General features: G+C 39.0%; 1 protein-coding gene across 2 annotated transcripts; it reads right to left on the bottom strand.

Moving 5' to 3' along the window:
• Positions 1-7,713: 7,713 nt before the first annotated feature.
• LOC133916953 (uncharacterized) lies at positions 7,714-16,198 on the bottom strand. Of its 2 annotated transcripts, none has more exons than XM_062360857.1 (10): positions 15,914-16,198; positions 13,446-15,072; positions 13,220-13,357; positions 10,362-10,433; positions 9,824-9,865; positions 9,640-9,729; positions 9,457-9,564; positions 9,282-9,386; positions 8,893-8,972; positions 7,714-8,813 (listed from the first exon to the last, which is right to left on the bottom strand). In XM_062360857.1, the coding sequence occupies exons 2-10, from the start codon at positions 14,961-14,963 to the stop codon at positions 8,036-8,038; spliced, it is 2,931 nt and encodes a 976-aa protein (XP_062216841.1). In that variant the 5' UTR covers positions 14,964-15,072; positions 15,914-16,198; the 3' UTR covers positions 7,714-8,035. The 2 variants fall into 2 exon arrangements, with proteins under 2 accessions (XP_062216841.1, XP_062216842.1); XM_062360858.1 differs by having other exon boundaries at positions 9,282-9,374; positions 15,914-16,197.
• Positions 16,199-16,956: the final 758 nt, after the last annotated feature.

Raw genomic sequence — 16,956 nt, 5'->3', positions numbered from 1 at the left:
GGAGAAGGCATCTTGCAAGGATAAGCACCGCATTTGCTACACTTGTCGGGCTAAGGGACATATTGGTAAAAATTGTCCTATTGGTAACATTCCTAAGCCTAACTCTTCAATTGATAATGATTTATCGCTTAGGAAGGCTAAAAATGGAACTTGTGCTACTAATGTGATTAGTTCATCATTTGCTAGCACAAAGGCCATTTGGGTGCCTAAATCTTTCATGACTAATCTTAAAGGACCCAACATGGTTTGGGTACCACAAAGTGCTTAATTTGCTAAATAGGTACTTGGAGATGCAATTGAAGACTTGGCTTACTTGAGAAGAACTATATTGAATATCTCATCTCAAGATTCTTTCAAATTGGGTTTTCTCATGATGTTTGGAAAGAAGTGCCAAGAGTGTGGTTTGTTGGTTTATTTCAATCTTCAATGACATCTCGGTAACAAGTATCTAACTTAAGCTATCTAGCCACTTATCTTAGCATAGGTGCAAATGTTCACAATTTTTCATTATTGGGAACACTTGAAAGTGGCTAGGTAAAATTTGAGCAAAATTTATACTTTGTGTAATATGAAGCTTTTAACGGCTCTCTAGTAGAGCAAGATCTTGTTAATAATGTAGGTGATGGATACTTTGTGATGGCTATGGAAGATGAACTTAATTTATATGATTTCATGGTTGTAAGTTCATTCTTAGCACAAGTATTTCCATTGTAAATTTATTTTGTACCTTAACTCAAAATATAGGGTACACTCCTCTAGATTCTTGAATGAACCAAGTGCATATCACAAGCAATTCAAATACTTGGATGCACATATATACGGGGAGCTCATCCTATGTTTTGTGCTTTGAGACTAATATTTCTTCAAGTAAAACTTGTGTTTAGTCTCTTGGTAAAATGGAGGGCATTGGAGACTTGGCTAATTATTTGAAGATTTATCTAATTGATTAAAGAGTCAAGTTTTATGGAATTATGTTTATTATTACCCAATGTCACTCTATGAAGGTAACTCTTTATCACAATGCCTTAAATTCATATTCTTGCTCATTGTGCTAGATTTATTGTTCTACACCTTTTCTATAAGTTTCTAACTCTTTGCATGTGTAGATTATGTATCTATGCTTGTTTAGAGTTTATGCTTATGCTAGCATGTGTAGACTTTATTGAAATCTTGTCATGACTATTTTTATATATCCATACATGTCTTGATTGCTTGCTAAGTGTGCTATGAATTTGTTTCTAAGTGCATCTAGCCTTTTCTTACCAACTAGTATGTGTAGGTCATATATCTAGTATGTGTAGGATGCATTGCACTCTCATGTGTTGATAGTGGTTTTGGAGCCTTATTTGATCTTATTTGTCTTATTGAATTCTATTTGGCTCTCTTTTGGAGATATTAATGGATTATCACATTATGGGGGAGTATTATGCTTTATGCATCTTAAATACCCATAATTTGTGAACATTTGAGCAATACCATTTAGAATTGATATTATTGTTTATCTAGCATCTATGTGGTATGTCAAGCTCATGTAAAGCTCTCATTTTTGCAAGAATCCATTAATTAATCCACTTTTGGTTTAAATTGAAACTTGAGAGTCGTGGTGCTTATATAGTGACCTTTTCAATCTCAAGATTTTTAATTTGAATCATTTCTCATTCGGATCATATCAATAATTGTTTTCATTGTCCGGAGTCTCCGGTGTTCACCGGACACTCCGGTAGTTGGTGTTTTCAGTCCGGAGTCTCCGAGGTAGACTCCGGCAGAGAGCCTCGGCTAAGCATTTATTTTTGTTGAAAAAGACCGGAGTCTCCGGTGTTCACCGGATACTCCGGTAGGAGAAAATATTTTTACCGGAGTCTCCGAGGGAGACTCCGCCAGAGAGTCTCGGTTAATATTTATTCTTTTGATAAAAAGGACCGGAGTCTCCGGTGTTCACCGGATACTCCGGTATCTGGAAAACTCGGAGAGTCCGGCAACTTTCCGAGTCTTTTCTGTGTGGCGACTGAGTGCCACCCGGAGTCTCCGGTGTTCACCGGATACTCCGGGTCAGTTCAACAGAACTGTATCAACTATTGTTTTTATTTGTGTTTTCTTGTAATAGTTGACTTTGTGAGGAATGTGTTTGAAGCATGTGTTTAATTTCTAAAATCTTTCCTTCATGCTTCTTAAAAAAAAAAGTTGATCCATGCCTTGTTGCAATTACCGACTTGTGATATCTCCATATACCATTGTCTTCTTACAATTGGTAATAATACAAGTGGTAATCCTTGTTGATCATCTTTGTTTCAATTCTTGCTTTCAAGTGACTTCCTTCTTTATGAAAGATTTCATTTAACTCCTATGTTAGGAATATTGGTTTCTTCAAGGAAACTTTCGTCTTGGAGTTCATAGAAGCTTGTTATCTCAATGCTTGAATTATTTTCAATATACTTGCTTGAGATAAATATTTGAGATAAATATATGCTCAAATCTTGCTTAATTCACTTGTTGAACTTTGAGAGCGATCATTTGTTGATCTTTTTATCTTAGATGTAATTTGGACAATTTTTTGATATTTGTCTTTCATTTGGTATCTTCAAGTCTCATATGCAATTTTTGTCCAAATTATATCTTCATTGGATCTTGAAAGTGACGAGCATGCTTGTTTGACTTAAATGTTAAAATCTATAACATGTTTGCTTTCTTTGATCCTACATTTAGAGTAAGCCTCTCTCAAATGCTTTTATTGTCTAAAATGTGCATAAAGCTTTCATTTGACTTCAATTGGTATATATCTTCATGTGGTATATATTTTCAATTGGTTTCTATCTATTGGTATGAATTTAAATTGTTATCACTTCTATGTCATATCAATATGCACAAGTTTATGGGAGAGTTTGCTCTATATGGTGTTTTTGCTAACCTCTTCGGACCCAATGAGTTTGGGGACCAAATTGTACTTAAAAGAGTTTTAGGTACAATGAAGATGCATTGGATGCTTGAATTAATCATAATGAAGGTCCTTTCAAGTATAAGCTCATTTCAATTGAAATTCATGAAGATGGTTTTGTCCTTTCAATTGGATTTTTCATGATGAAGGTCTTTATCTTTCAATTGGTATCTACAAAGAAGATCATCTCCTTCAATTTCAATTAGAATCAAGAGAAGGACCATATCAAAGTGAGCAATTCAATATCATTCCAAATAATTGTTCTTGATTTATGCATTTAATTTCAAAGATTCAATCTTGTGTAGATTGCATCATCTCATGAAAATATCTTGTAAAAATGTGTTTTTCTTGCAAGTGCTTAAAACCTCTTTATTGCAAATATGAGCAATTTGAAGTAGCATATTTTTGTGGGAACTCTATAATCATGTTTATGATTTATCCAATCCCAAATATGCAAAAGATTTTATATCAAATGCTTGAGTTGCTCCTATATGCAATATTGTTGAAATTTGCAAAATCCTTTGCTTGAGGTTTGTAGTCCGCTTTAAATTGCTCTTTTGGACATATATGCTTATGAGATGTTGACACTTTGTGTTAAACGAGAAATTCGTTATATTGTCAACAATTTTGCTATGTTCAACTTATAGCATAATCCATTGCACTTGTGCTTTGGATATTTATTTCGGACTCGTGCTTGTTTTGCCTTCAATTGAATTAGTTTCAATTGGAATTGGTATCTCTTTCAATTGTTTCAATTGGTATGCTTTGAATTTTCAATTGATATCTCTTGTAGGTATTCAATTGATATCCTTTGGAACTTTAATTGGCATCTTTCTCAATTGGTATCTCTTGTAGGTATCTAATTGATATCTTTTGAAGTTTTAATTGGTATTTCCTTTTGAAATATCTTTTGGCATCTGTTTGAACCCCTTTGACCTATTGTATAGCTTGTTCTCCTCACATAGCTCGTAATTGGATAAGTGTATTTGGTTTAACTCAAATTATGAAAAATACACATATCATGAGGAGTTTACACTATACATGGTCTTGCACTAGCTTTCGATGATTCCATTTGTGGGATAGAGCTAATGTACTTCGAATGATTTTTGGGAAAAATTCTCTTTTAGCAAGTCCTCCTTAATTCTTACCAATTTGATGTAAATTGGGGGAGAATTCGTTTCGATGATTCCATTTTGGCATTAATGTCAATTGGGGGAGAATTTGGACTAGATGTTATATTTTGAAAGAGAGCTTTGCTTATGGAGGATAATTTGCTTATACGGGGAAAATGTCAATTAGGGGAGAATTTAAATGATTGGGCTTGCATGAGCATATTCATCTTCATACATACTTTATCATGCTTGCTTGATATGTATAAAGAAAACTCCGTCCAAAATTTGAGATAGACAATATATGCAATGATATTCAAAATTCATTCACGCATGCATAGATTGTGGGGGAGTTTACTATATACATATGTTGGTTTTTAACTAACATCAAAACCTTTGTGGTGTTTGATGCTAGTAAAACTAGTTTTGGCAATCTCAAATATCTTTGTGATATTTGGAATTTCCAAAACTTGTTCTTTGTATACATTCATCTTCGGACTCTATGTATACTTAGAACTTTAAATTTCGTCAAATATAATCATCTAGTGAGATTGTCATCAATTACCAAAATGGGGGAGATTGAAAGTGCATCTAGCCCCTATATGTGGTTTTGGTAATTAATGACAATACCTATGGACTAATAGTGGTGTTGAGTTTGTTAGTAGGTTGTTCCATAGATGATGCATGGATGAGAGATATGCATGAGCTCTAGGTAAATGGGGAGATTGAGAATGCATCAAGATGAATGAGCTCTAAGTGATGCTCATAAGAAGAAGAAGAAGCTCAATAAGATTAGCAATAAGCTTGAAGGCTAAGTTACTTGTGGAGATCAAGTAACTAAAGGTATGACTTGTCAATAGAGTTTTATGGACTAACCCGTGTGCTATGTGTTTAAGAATGAGTGGGGTTAGGTTCTATATGAAGATTGACAATATGCATGAAGGCTAATAAGTTACCTGTGGAGATCAAGTAACTTAAGGTATAAATGTTGTCATTTAGGTTTTATGGACTAACCCATGTGCTTTGTGCTTGAGAGTGAGTAGGGGTTAGGATCTATAAGAAGGCATAAGTTGAATTGAAATCACATATGCCAAGAGTGAAGAACAAAAGTGGACTCCATATATGAAAAAGTGAATTCCTTGAAGATGTCGAATACAAAGTGGTTTTCTATGGCAAAACGGTGAAGGGCAAGCAAGACTCGGCTGCGATGGACCATCCGTGGTGAAGGGCAAGCAAATGGCTTGGCGCCGAAGGACCAAGGCGGTGGTGAAGAGCGAGTGAAGGCTTTGCGCCGATGGACCGTGCGAGGCTATGGGGAGCTATGGATGATTCACATAAATCATATGAAGAATCAAGAAGAGATGGAGTGAAGATTTTATGGAAGTTAACAACCCTCAAGGTTTGAAAGAAAAGAAGCGGTACTTGAAAGTTTTCAAATGCTCAAAGTGGTTCAAACGAGTTTTATCTTTGAATTTGAGTATAGGTATGCCGCACTATTAAGAGGGATGCAACGTGAGCTAATTGTCGCGTCTCAGTGCTCAAGAGTTCCCAACCAAACCCAAAGTGAGAGTTTGTTGTTAAGAGTCCGGAGCGGAAAGTGGGGAAGTGTCCAAAATAGGTTTTGGAGTGTTCCTAATTTGATCCTATGTGTTTTAGGTTATGAATTCAGTTGGGATGTGTAGCCCTCTGAATAAGCTTTCCATAGAGTCCAAAATCGTCGAAATCGGACTCCGGGATCAAAAGTTATCGCCGTTTTTCGGAGGTCAGCTGTGCTGTGGCCGGAGACTCCGGTGTAGGCCGGATACTCCGGTACCTGGAAAGGCCGGAGACTCCGGTGAAGTCCGGATACTCCGGTACCTGGAGTGGCCGGAGACTCCGGGAAGTCTCCGGGGGTGTTTTCTGGGTTAAGTGTCGACCGGAGACTCCGGTGTAGGCCGGATACTCCGGTAAAAGTCCAGAAAAGTGCGTAACGGCTAGTTCTGACACATTCTGTGACCGTTCTGACGTCGTATTTGGATTTAGGGCCGGATACTCCGGTGTTCACCGGATACTCCGGTCAGTTCTGTCAAAAACAGTAACGGCTAGTTCTTTGGAGTGGGCTATTTATACCCCACTCACCCTATCCTTTGGGGCTGCTGCAAGGGCACGAAAAGAACATCCTCTAGAGCCAAAAGAACTCCCTCCCACTCCATTCTAGTGTGTGATTTGAGAAGAAAAGTGAGTTGGGTTGAGAGATTGGAAGATTGAGTGCAAGTGAAACAAAATCCGATCTTGAGCACTTGAGTTCTCGGCAAGAAGTTTGATTGCGTTTGTTACTCTTGGAGGTGAAGCCTCCTAGCCGGCTAGGTGTTGCCCGGTGAGCTCCCGCGCGTGTGGTGAGCCGCGGGAAAGTTTGTGAAGGTCGATCTCGCCTCCGAAAGGAAAGAGATAAAGCTAGTGGATCGAGGAAAGCGGTTGAAAGAGACCCGGCTCGTTGGAGCTTCCTCAACGGAGACGTAGGATTCACGGTGGTGAATCCGAACTTCGGGAAACAAATCTTGTGTCTCCTCTCTTGTTTCTTTACTTTTGAGTTCTTGTTCAAATCTTTGTGCATATTGCTCGATCTACTTGTTTGTGTGTATTTGAGTGTAGGTTCTTCGTGGATCTACTTGGAATCATCTCCGGGAACACACGACATCACTTGGTTTGAGCTAAAACTCTCTACACATCCATTTCATTCAGTTTCGGGCTCTGTTCTGTACAGAACCCGGAGAATCCGGCCTTTACCGGAGTTTCCGGACCTGTACACACCGGAGTATCCGGACTACACCGGAGTCTCCGGTGAACAGTAATTTCAGGCATATGAACAGTATTTTCAGCCTTTTTCAATTTAAGTTTTATTGCATATCTCTTACTAGAATTGAGTAATTTTTGTCACCTTAGGATTGTAATTTCCACACTTTATTTAGGGTGATTGTGCACTAGTTGAGCCTAGCATATTTAGGTTTTCTCTTGTGAAAAACTCGTTAGTTTATATTCCGCTGCAAGTTTAGGCCAACGGTAGAAAGGGTTGAATTTTTGTAAAAACGCCTATTCACCCCCCCTCTAGGCGACATCATTGTCCTTTCATTTTTTTTCATAATTCCCTTCACGACAGGATTCTCATGATTATTCCCTTCCAGACAAGATTCTTTCTCCTTTCCTTTCACGATTCCCCTCGAAGTGAAGCTGTTGAAGATGAGAGGAAATAAAAAGAATAAGAACGGAAAAAAGAAATCAAGAAATGAACGAAATGAAGAGAATATGGTTGAGAATGGTCTAAGCACGCTGGAAGAAGGGGCGAAGCTAACAGCCAAACCAGGGTATATGGACCCTTACTGTTTATCGTAATAGTAAAATACTATTCATGTTATCTACTATTAATAGCGTTTTTGGATTAAAGGAGATGTCTGTGTAACCATACTTCATAACGTGGCTCCATCACTATTAGTCAGAATACGCGAAGCCAGCAGCCAAACTATGGGTGCATAGCCTTTACTGTCCATCGTATAAACAGTAAATTACTGTTTATATTAGTTATTATTAGCAGCGTTTTTAATCGGAAAAATGTATATGTACACCCACAGACCATAATGCGGTGCCGCCACTGGTCAGAACCTACATCTACGACAAATCAGTTCTGACACATGAGCATACACAGCGCAAAGTATTCTCTTTAGATCGACGAACGTTAGCTCAGAAACATCCAGGTGAATAAGGTTTACAAGCAGAACGTTCAGGTTGTTTCCCCTGACTGCAAACATACGACCAGCAAGTCAAGAATAATGGTTAATGATCACTCGTATCCTATTGTCTTTCACCAAGGAACTACTGTGGAATGGATCTCCCTATATCTCCTTATGCTAACAGTACACTATCCTGACTGAACCATGCATCCAAAGGCTCAAAACTAAGTCCTCTAACTATTGGCAATGCTTTACTATTATCATCAGAAAAGCAGAGTCTCGGCACAGAATCATCTTGGGTATTTCTGCAAGTAGAGATCGTGTGGAGCATATCCAGCACAGACAGTTCTGTTGCCAAAACGCCGCCCATGTAATGAGTGTGCAGCCATGCAAGCAGCCTCCTTCCGCATGAATTCCACAAGCACTGAACCAGGTTCTAACACAAAAGCGTCGCCTCTGGTCCCAGCAGTGGGTGCTTCCTCCGCATCACCTTTGCTCAACTCAGCAGAACCTTGTTGCTCGCTCTCCCTTCCGGATTTCTCAACCTTGTCTCCAGGCGTAGCAGGACTAGAGATCTCTGAGGTTCTTGGGTCTGCATGTCCTTTTTCTGCTGCACCATCATCCATTCTGGCAGTGGCCACCGCTGCTTCCATATGTTTATCCTCATCTGTGGCTGCTTCAGAAACCATATAATCAGCTTCTGCATGCTGCAATGTGGGGAGAGCACCTCTAGCTTGAATGTCATCTGGGTCTGTGTGCTGATCTGCTGCAGGTGCATGACCCTCACAAAGTGCCGCATTAGTTGGAAGATGTTTGTCCTTCTGATCCTGGCCCTCGGAGATAGGATCTACATCTTTTGTTTCTGTAGGCTCAGAATGATCGGGAACATCTAGACTCTGATTTGGTACAGAACATTCTGATCCAGCCTCTGTACTGTTTCCATTATCACCAAATTCAGTGGGCCCAATCTTGACTGACCTATCTTCAGGCTCAACTATGTTATCCTCTGCAGTATTGTCAGTACCAGCAGGATACTCAACTACATTTAGCGATTTGACTGCTCCAAACCTGTGAATCTTGTTCATATTGTAAGCTGCTAGCCGCCATAATCAATAATACGGAAGGAATAAAAAAGAATCATACGAACCTTGCACATTCCATGCGTACATCTTCCAATGTTTCTTCCAGCTCAGATTTTGAAAGTAGCATATACTCTTCTTGGTCAAACTACATAAGTTGCACAGGTTTTTTTTTACGAACTTCGAAAATGTGGAAATCAAGTGATGGGTTGAGATTTTTGTTTAATGACTAATACAATGTCATACATTATTGTCAGGGTTCAGGGTTGATGTCAATGGCATATGATCATACAACAGCCCTAGCATTGAATTTATTTATTTATTGTTGGAATCCGCAAGCTATAACAATGACAAAGTCAATACTGAGAAAAGTTTTGCCATAAATTGTTTTGATATGGGGAGTCTTGGTTCATTTAACCAGTAACTTAAAGCAAACAGAGATAAAATTACAGCATACCACATCTTTTAGCTGCAGGACTTTGGTTGGTTCTTCAAGAAGCGATTTCGCATTGTCAGGAACACCATAAAATGGGGAAGCCTCATTGCCAACCTGGAAATTCAACTGGAACACCATGACTTCAAATAATGGAATGGATGCAAGATGTTAAATGAATGGGTGCAAACTGCTGTACCTTGGCAAGAGGATTAGGAAACATATGGACGGCAGTTAATATGCATCCACCAAGCTTCATCCCACTGAGGCCAGCACATGCCTTGGATGTGATGGAGTGATCTGTATACTGTCCATATCAAATTGATCAGAAGTGAACATGACGATCATATGCTCTAGCTTAGGCATAACAGCACTTTCATACCTCAAGAAATGCACAGGGACCACCAAGCTCCTCGCTAAAAATAAAGCGATATGCAGCCAATGGGCCAAATGCACTAACAATTTCCATGAGCTGAAAGAGAGGGAAGTGCAGTAACTTGTCAGGAACATGAGCTTTAATGGCCTTGTGCAGAGCAAGGTCAACAATAGTCAATACTCAATATTACCATCTCAGATGAAATCACTCCAGAAATCCCAGCAATGAAAATCTGCAAAATTCAAAGGTGAAATAGAAAACAAAAACACTATGAAAAAAGAAATCAACAGTCAAATCTTCTTGTGTTCAACTATTCTGAAAATAGGTTGTTCAAATATTGTATGCCAATTCCAAATCTGCGTTTCTCCTCACAAGGACTACACATGTAACCTTATATTTGTTACTTGATTAAATTAGATATTTTATGCAAATGACGTAACCAAAACTCAATTAACACTTTTTTCACAATAGGAGAGATAGTTTGACAGAATGTACAGGACTTGTCATAAATGAAAATAGTGCTTGAATGACATTCAAGCACAAGTACAGAGTAACTCTACCTAAATCGAATTACCTCATAGACAACAACCATACATAATGAAGCTGATTATATGCAATAAAAAAAGGAAACTGCAATAGGCAGGATCATTCAGACTTTCCAGCCACCTTTCTCTTTGAAAATATAAATGGTCAGATTCTAGCAAGCTGAAACCAATTCTGCATGTTACCTTGTGTGGTGAATCTGATACAATGTCAGATATTAATGTAATATCTTCAGCAGGCTTTTTTGGAGCTACATTCTGCATGGAACAAAAAGTATGTCTTAACACTTGCAAAATAATATCCAAAAAAGTAAAAGTCTTCACATTTAAAATTTAATATCCAAAAAAATTAATGTCTTTAACACTTAAGTGTAATAACAATGATATCCTAGATACTGTGCACAGTTAAGGGTGATTCATAATAATCATTGTGAACTGCTGTTTAGATGTAGAGGGAAGCTTGGTTCTTCCGTTGGCGTTGACCTTCGACCTGTAATCCTAACAGAGAGACCTGATGTGGCATATTTGCACGGTCCAACTGTTCATTTGTAGATTTGTAGTCATGTTGGCATAATGATACAGCACATTTGCGATTTACCAACTCTATCACAAACAAGGCTACCTAGCAACACAGCCCAAGCTGCATGAGACTGATTCCTCCTCAGATCAGAGGACCCTAGAAATGAGCACCAGCGACCAAAGTAACCAATATCTGAAATTATGGGAAGCAAGAAGTCTAAATAGGTCAGCTAAGGAAGTAAATTCTGGAGAGGAATCGGATAGTGGCTTAACCTGCAGTCCCTATCACTCGAAAATCAGACTGGATTAAATTTTGAGTCCAAGTTTGATTTGGGATTTTTTTTTTCATTTTCCTTCTCTTCTTGCTTACATAACCACTTCCGTCTTAATCATTCTCATTTATATCAAACATGTCTTTTTAGCCTGAGTCAAATCACGCTTGCGTAGAATCCCGGAAGTGATGTATCTTCCATTATCAGCTATGGAAATAACAGCTAACCATATCTAATTTTACATGTAAAGGAACCTCGCAAGTCAAATCATGTCTTTTTTGGAAGCAAAAGAGACCAAATTGAGCCCACAGATAAAATAGTGGTACCAAAATGTAATGCTGATATCCATGAAATATGCTGAACATGAAACTGTACGAAAACACAATACAAACAAGAGATAATAAAGCCAAAGTTTGAAATGTTGGCAGATAAAGTAACAGAATAAGTTTGAAGTTGTTAGAGTTTAAAACTTTAAATGACAGCTCTTGCTAACAGATTGCACTCAGATCAGTCAGATGTACATATTTGGAACCACTTGGATGGTTAAAGTTAGCAGTCATCATAGTCAAATCTTTGCTAATATTAAAATTTACTTGAACCATGATGTACAAGCTGTCTTCCTAATATTTCCATGAACTGAGCACCATAAGGACGCTGGCAGCACTGTAATCAGCAACCAATGAATTCTGGAAGCAGCAGTCACATAATTGGAACTACACCTGGAAGCCTGCTTTACAATTCCTTTGCTTCACAGTGCTGGACATGAATTATGACACACCCAATAAAAATACCCTATTTGAGAGATTTCAATATGATCGTCAGACGAGAACTTGTCGAATGATACAAATATATGCCATGAATAAATCCAAAACAGCAACTCTAGAATATTTTTTTGCAGCATGAATAAATATGAAATAGCTACTCTGAAATACTTCCACTCAATTGCAATAACTGATTAGAGCATTAGATCAAAGTAGAACTTGGCATCATCAAGCATAGTATTCTATCCAGATATACAAACTTAAGAATGCACACATGAGCGATAAATGAATGTAAATTTGTAAACATAAAGTTGATAAGAGTTATTTTAGCTATGGTCCATAACTGAGTTATTTGGAGGCTAAACAGCTCAGGTGATAAAATACATCGGTTGAGAAATCTTGCCGTTTTTTACAAGATTGGAGACTGAAATGTTAGTACATGGCCTTTAAAGATCATTAACCACGCAGAAGTTAAAATGGAAAGAACAAGTAAAGTTAAGGAAAGGTCTGATAACCAATACTACTGCCACTCGTTATGGCTGAAGAGATATTCACTTCACAAAAGGAACCTTTTTTGAGCTGCCAAACAAGTTCCATTTATGCAAGAAACCTTTGAAATATTTAAGGATCTTCTGTACTCTTCTCTTACAAGTATAAACCAGACACACATAGCTAATATTACAATATTACAAGTCCATCCACTGGAATATTCAGCATCATACAACAATATGTATATAAAAAACAAATATAGAAGTACTATAGGTAGAGGTTAATTTGATATCTAGAAAGTAATTAACAGTAATTTGAGATATTTAGCAACTTGATGATAACCTCAGTCAAGTAGTTAGACTTCCACATAACAATGAAAAATAGAAGGAGACAGAGAACCGATATCAACAATGTCAAGTAACACCTAATCAGTTACAAGAAGACTCAATTCAAAGCTAAATCAAAAACTGAATTCCACACTGATTAGGCCATCCAATACACAGAAAAGAATCACACAAACCAAATTAGGTGGCAATGACACTTCAGTTTTAAAATATTAATATAGTATAAAGTTCTGCTGAGAGGAACAACAAGGATTCTTTTGCATTCTGAAATTGCAGAAAACATGATAGACAGACAGTACATTGCCACTTATAGGTGGTAGCACAATTAGAGCAATATATTCAATGTGCAGCATGCTGACATACTAATAAACATGGTTACCATAAGATGTCTTTTCAGCCCACTAGAAAGTGTTCTTTCAAAGAAAATGAAAAAGCTAGTGAATATAAGGCCCAATCTCCACAGTAGTGATATATGTCTCAATGAGTCGCAATAAACTGGAGAAATTGTCAGGTTTGATAAACAGAACGAGAAAAATTCTGAGAGGTTGTTCCAGAAAGAATCAAATAGCAAAATTTTGTCAAGGGTCATCCAGATCAGAACAACAAGCGAAATAGTATATAGTTGCAATAAATTGATGTGAAAGGAATGAAGTTCTTACTGTCATTTCAACATATTCTTTGGGCCGTCGAATTTTCAAAGCAGATCCATTGAGAGGCTTTCCATCAAAAGAAAGAGCTGCTGTAGCATCCTCTGGTGTAAGAAATTCAACAAATGCCTGACATTTTTCTTTGTTTATCTGCATTGCAGCAAAATATGATATAAATACATGTTGGTAAGAAAATGGGACACAGCAAGAACAAGAGGTGACATAGTAGTTCACTCACTGTACAACTGAGGCATGGTTTAGACCGTTGGCTGTGTTTAATACCAGAAGACAACAAGAAGTCATTCAAGCGGTCAATCAACATATCCTCTGTTGCTGAACCTGGTACATTTTCAATGTGTAGCCTCCTGAGTGGGCGGGTTGCTTGTGTTAGCTGGACAGAATCAGCAGCCAAATTATTCCCTGCCAATATTGTCTCAACTGTACTTGCAGGGTCCTTCTTTAATGCAGAAAATTTGACTGGAATAGAAGGAGTCATTTGGCCAACAGCTGGATGCAAAGTGGTAAGGAAATTAGATTGGTCTGCTCTCACAGGAGGTTGATCCCATGTGGCTGATTTATTTTCTGGGGATTGAATGACCAGGGAAGGAATCTTGGTAATTCCCTGCTCACCTTGCGGTGCTGTTTTTTTTTTCCTTGGTGAGTATCCACCCAGCCGACTTTCGTATCTCCTGTGAGACCCACCACTGTATCCACCATTCCCAGATGTTCTTTGTTTGTCAGTTTCAGCGTACTTCCTCCTTGATTTCTCCACTGGGTAGTATGAAGGATAATTACCACAATCATGTCCACAGTGGCTATGCCCTTGTTCCCTTGGTGGTGGTGAGATAGACCCGCCTTGTCTTCCTCGACCAAGATCTCTGCTTTTTGACCTTCTTCTTTTCAACCTTGGCTCTCCGTGGTATGGTTTTGCATACTCTTTCCTCCCATCATTTTTATCATAATGTTTGGAATCTTGGAACCTCGCAGAGTCATGTCTCTTCAATATTCGTCGATCAACCTCTGAACTCTTCTCATCATCAAAGGTACGGCCTTTTCTCTTTGTCTCGTTTCGAAGCTTCTCACTCCTATCCTTGATTCTATCATTATCAGTTTCATCATTCCATCTTTTCCCAGGTCCCTTTTGAGACCTCGCTGCATCGCCATTTCTTGCTCTGATATCACCAAGGTTTGCATCTTTGCTTTCATCAGTCCGGCCACTCATGCTTGTGCTTAGTTTATGCGAAGTACGAATGCCTTTGTCTCCGCCAACTAAATTACCATCATCTCTTATGGAGGACCTCTCTTTCTTGGAGCTCTTCTTTGGTGCATCTCTTAGGTCTTCCTTCTCTGAGACCTTTGGTGTATCTTTCAGGTCATCCATCTTGGAACCATCTTTTGAGCTGTCCTTTGGTGTATATCTCATGTCATCCTTTTTGGGGCCTTCCCTTGGTATATGTCTCAGATTTTCTTTCTTGGAGCCCTCCTTTGTTGTTTCTCTACTCTTCTCCTTTTTGGAACCCTCTATAGGCATATCTTTCGGATCCTTTCTGCTTTTGTATCTTCTTCCTTGTTCCAAGTGATTAGATGTAACCTTGTCATTTTCTTGGGGCCCTTCCTTGGTTTTCTTAGCTTCTGATGCTGCCTTCTTTTCACGAAGCAATATGATGTCCTGAATGCTGAGAGGTCTTGTGCGAGCAGCTGTCCCGTCACTTGTGATTCTCTCAGAGTCACTTTCACCATGTATTTTTCTACTCATCTTGCTCCTTGAGTCAGGAATTTCGTCAAGAGAAATGAGATCTTAAGTTATCTAAGCTAGCATACTCACAGAAGCAAACCAATAACAGCATTCGACGCCATATGGCTTCCTGCAAAGAACACAAGCAGAGGTATGGCAAATGTTGCAATATACTGTTCTTCACCATAATGGAAGGATCACATCAAATGACCAATGTAATACCATCACAGAGTCAATTCTGACTCGCTGATGCAAATGTAATTTCATCAGAGTCAATAAAAATAAGGAAAAAGCTATGCACCTTTCAGGAAGCCTAAAATCCTGATAGAAGCCATTAGCAGCTTGTTCCAAACAATGTGGTATACTGGTATACATTTAATTTATGCCACAACTGTAACCAAGTGCAGAACAATGTGCGTGCCACAACTGTTTGCAATGATTCCCTCAGACAATAGACAGGACTCGACCAAGAAACTATGGTACTTAACTCCAAGTGACAGATTTATGCCACCTGGTTTTCAATTGAACAGTGGAAGAGAGCCGGGGCTTACACCATCGATACAGCTGACTAAAGAATCGAATACACAGAGTACGCCGACAGGCAACGTGTTAGCAAAGAATTTGAATACACATAATCCATTGATAGGCAACAGATTAGAGAAGAATTTAAGGACAGTGATAAGGGTACCAAAGAATACCCACCTTATTTTCACTAGCTCTACAGTTCCAATCAGACTCCAGTATTTCGCACAGAAAGTTCTTGACATCTCTAAACAATGCATTCTGTTCTATCTGATCCACCAATTCCTTAAAGCATGTTCGCCACATTGGGATGCTTCTACAATACTAGTTCAGACTCCATTCTAATCTTTGCCTCTATCATACTAGTTCTGACGCACACATCAATGGAGACCGGCGTCGAAGGATGTACAAACAGGACAAACAGGACAAAGAAGGAGGAGAGGAGGTACTTTCGCTCGGCATAGATGGAGACCGTATCCGGCGATACAGGCGACGGCGGCCGGATTTGGAGGCCCGGCGGAGTTGAGGCGGCGGCCAGAGGCAGCGGGCAGAACGGACGGGCAGACGCGGCGAGGAGAGGTGGCCGGCGGTTTTCGGGCGGCCGGCGGATTCGAGGCAGCGGCGGAACGGGCGTCAGGTGAGAGCAGACGCAGGAGAGGCGGCCGGCGGAGGGGAGCAGACCCACGCGGCGCAACAGGCGGAACCGGGCGGGTGAGATATTTTTCTGAATGGCAGATGCGGTAATTACACACAAACTTGAGGGGGGTTGCGGAACAGCTCGCCCGCTTCGGCGGATCGTTTGTGGGGTGGATCGATCCGGTTTTTCGCGTTTGGTTCGGTTCTGACTGATTGTCCCCATAAACCGAATCGTTTCACCCATCCAAAAAGATCTTAATCAAGCATGATCTAGTTAATTGTTTGCTTCCAGAGCCAAGATGTCACGTAGAGGAACACATCTCACTGTCACCCACCTAATTCTTGTTAGTATTAGACTGAAAATACTAATGATAAGACAAGTTATATTTTAGTAGATCTAACCAGAATCAAACACGTTAGCACTTACATCCAATATTTTTCTCTAATTAAACACGTACTTATTTCAAAAATCAAAACCCACATATATTAGAGGCGGGCTTAACTGGGGCATGAGAAATTCATTTGAACCTAAAATAAATTGGACCTACATCTTACAAGATTGATCTTGCGCACTGAAGAACTTAGTCAAACTATAGATATAGATTGAATTTATAGGACAATCCATAACACGAAAATCCACAACTAATAAAATTGAGAGAAATTACTCGGATTTGATAGAGGATTTGATAGAGAACAAAAGCAACTCTTGAAAAAAATACATCAAAGCAAGCTTGGATTACTTACCAATCAAAGAAGAAATCAATCCTAGTTTGGATGGGTCTCCACTTCATATAAGCAAGGCTTCAATAGAAGGAGAGGCTTATCGTGTTTCGTCGTTGGTGGTGAACTCACTGTC

Source organism: Phragmites australis, chromosome 4, assembly GCF_958298935.1.
Source record: "Phragmites australis chromosome 4, lpPhrAust1.1, whole genome shotgun sequence".
NCBI lineage: Eukaryota > Viridiplantae > Streptophyta > Magnoliopsida > Poales > Poaceae > Phragmites > Phragmites australis.
Note: the sequence above shows the minus strand (reverse complement) of the source record. Positions and strands in the feature narration are given on the sequence as shown.

Coding starts and splice junctions, on each gene's coding strand:
- LOC133916953 (XM_062360857.1), bottom strand. CDS start 14,963: ATGAGTAGAAAAATACATGGTGAAAGTGACTCTGAGAGAATCACAAGT. Junction 10,434..13,219: donor AAGAATATGTTGAAATGACA/GTAAGAACTTCA, acceptor TGTTCCATGCAG/AATGTAGCTCCAAAAAAGCC. Junction 8,973..9,281: donor TCCTGCAGCTAAAAGATGTG/GTATGCTGTAAT, acceptor CAACTTATGTAG/TTTGACCAAGAAGAGTATAT.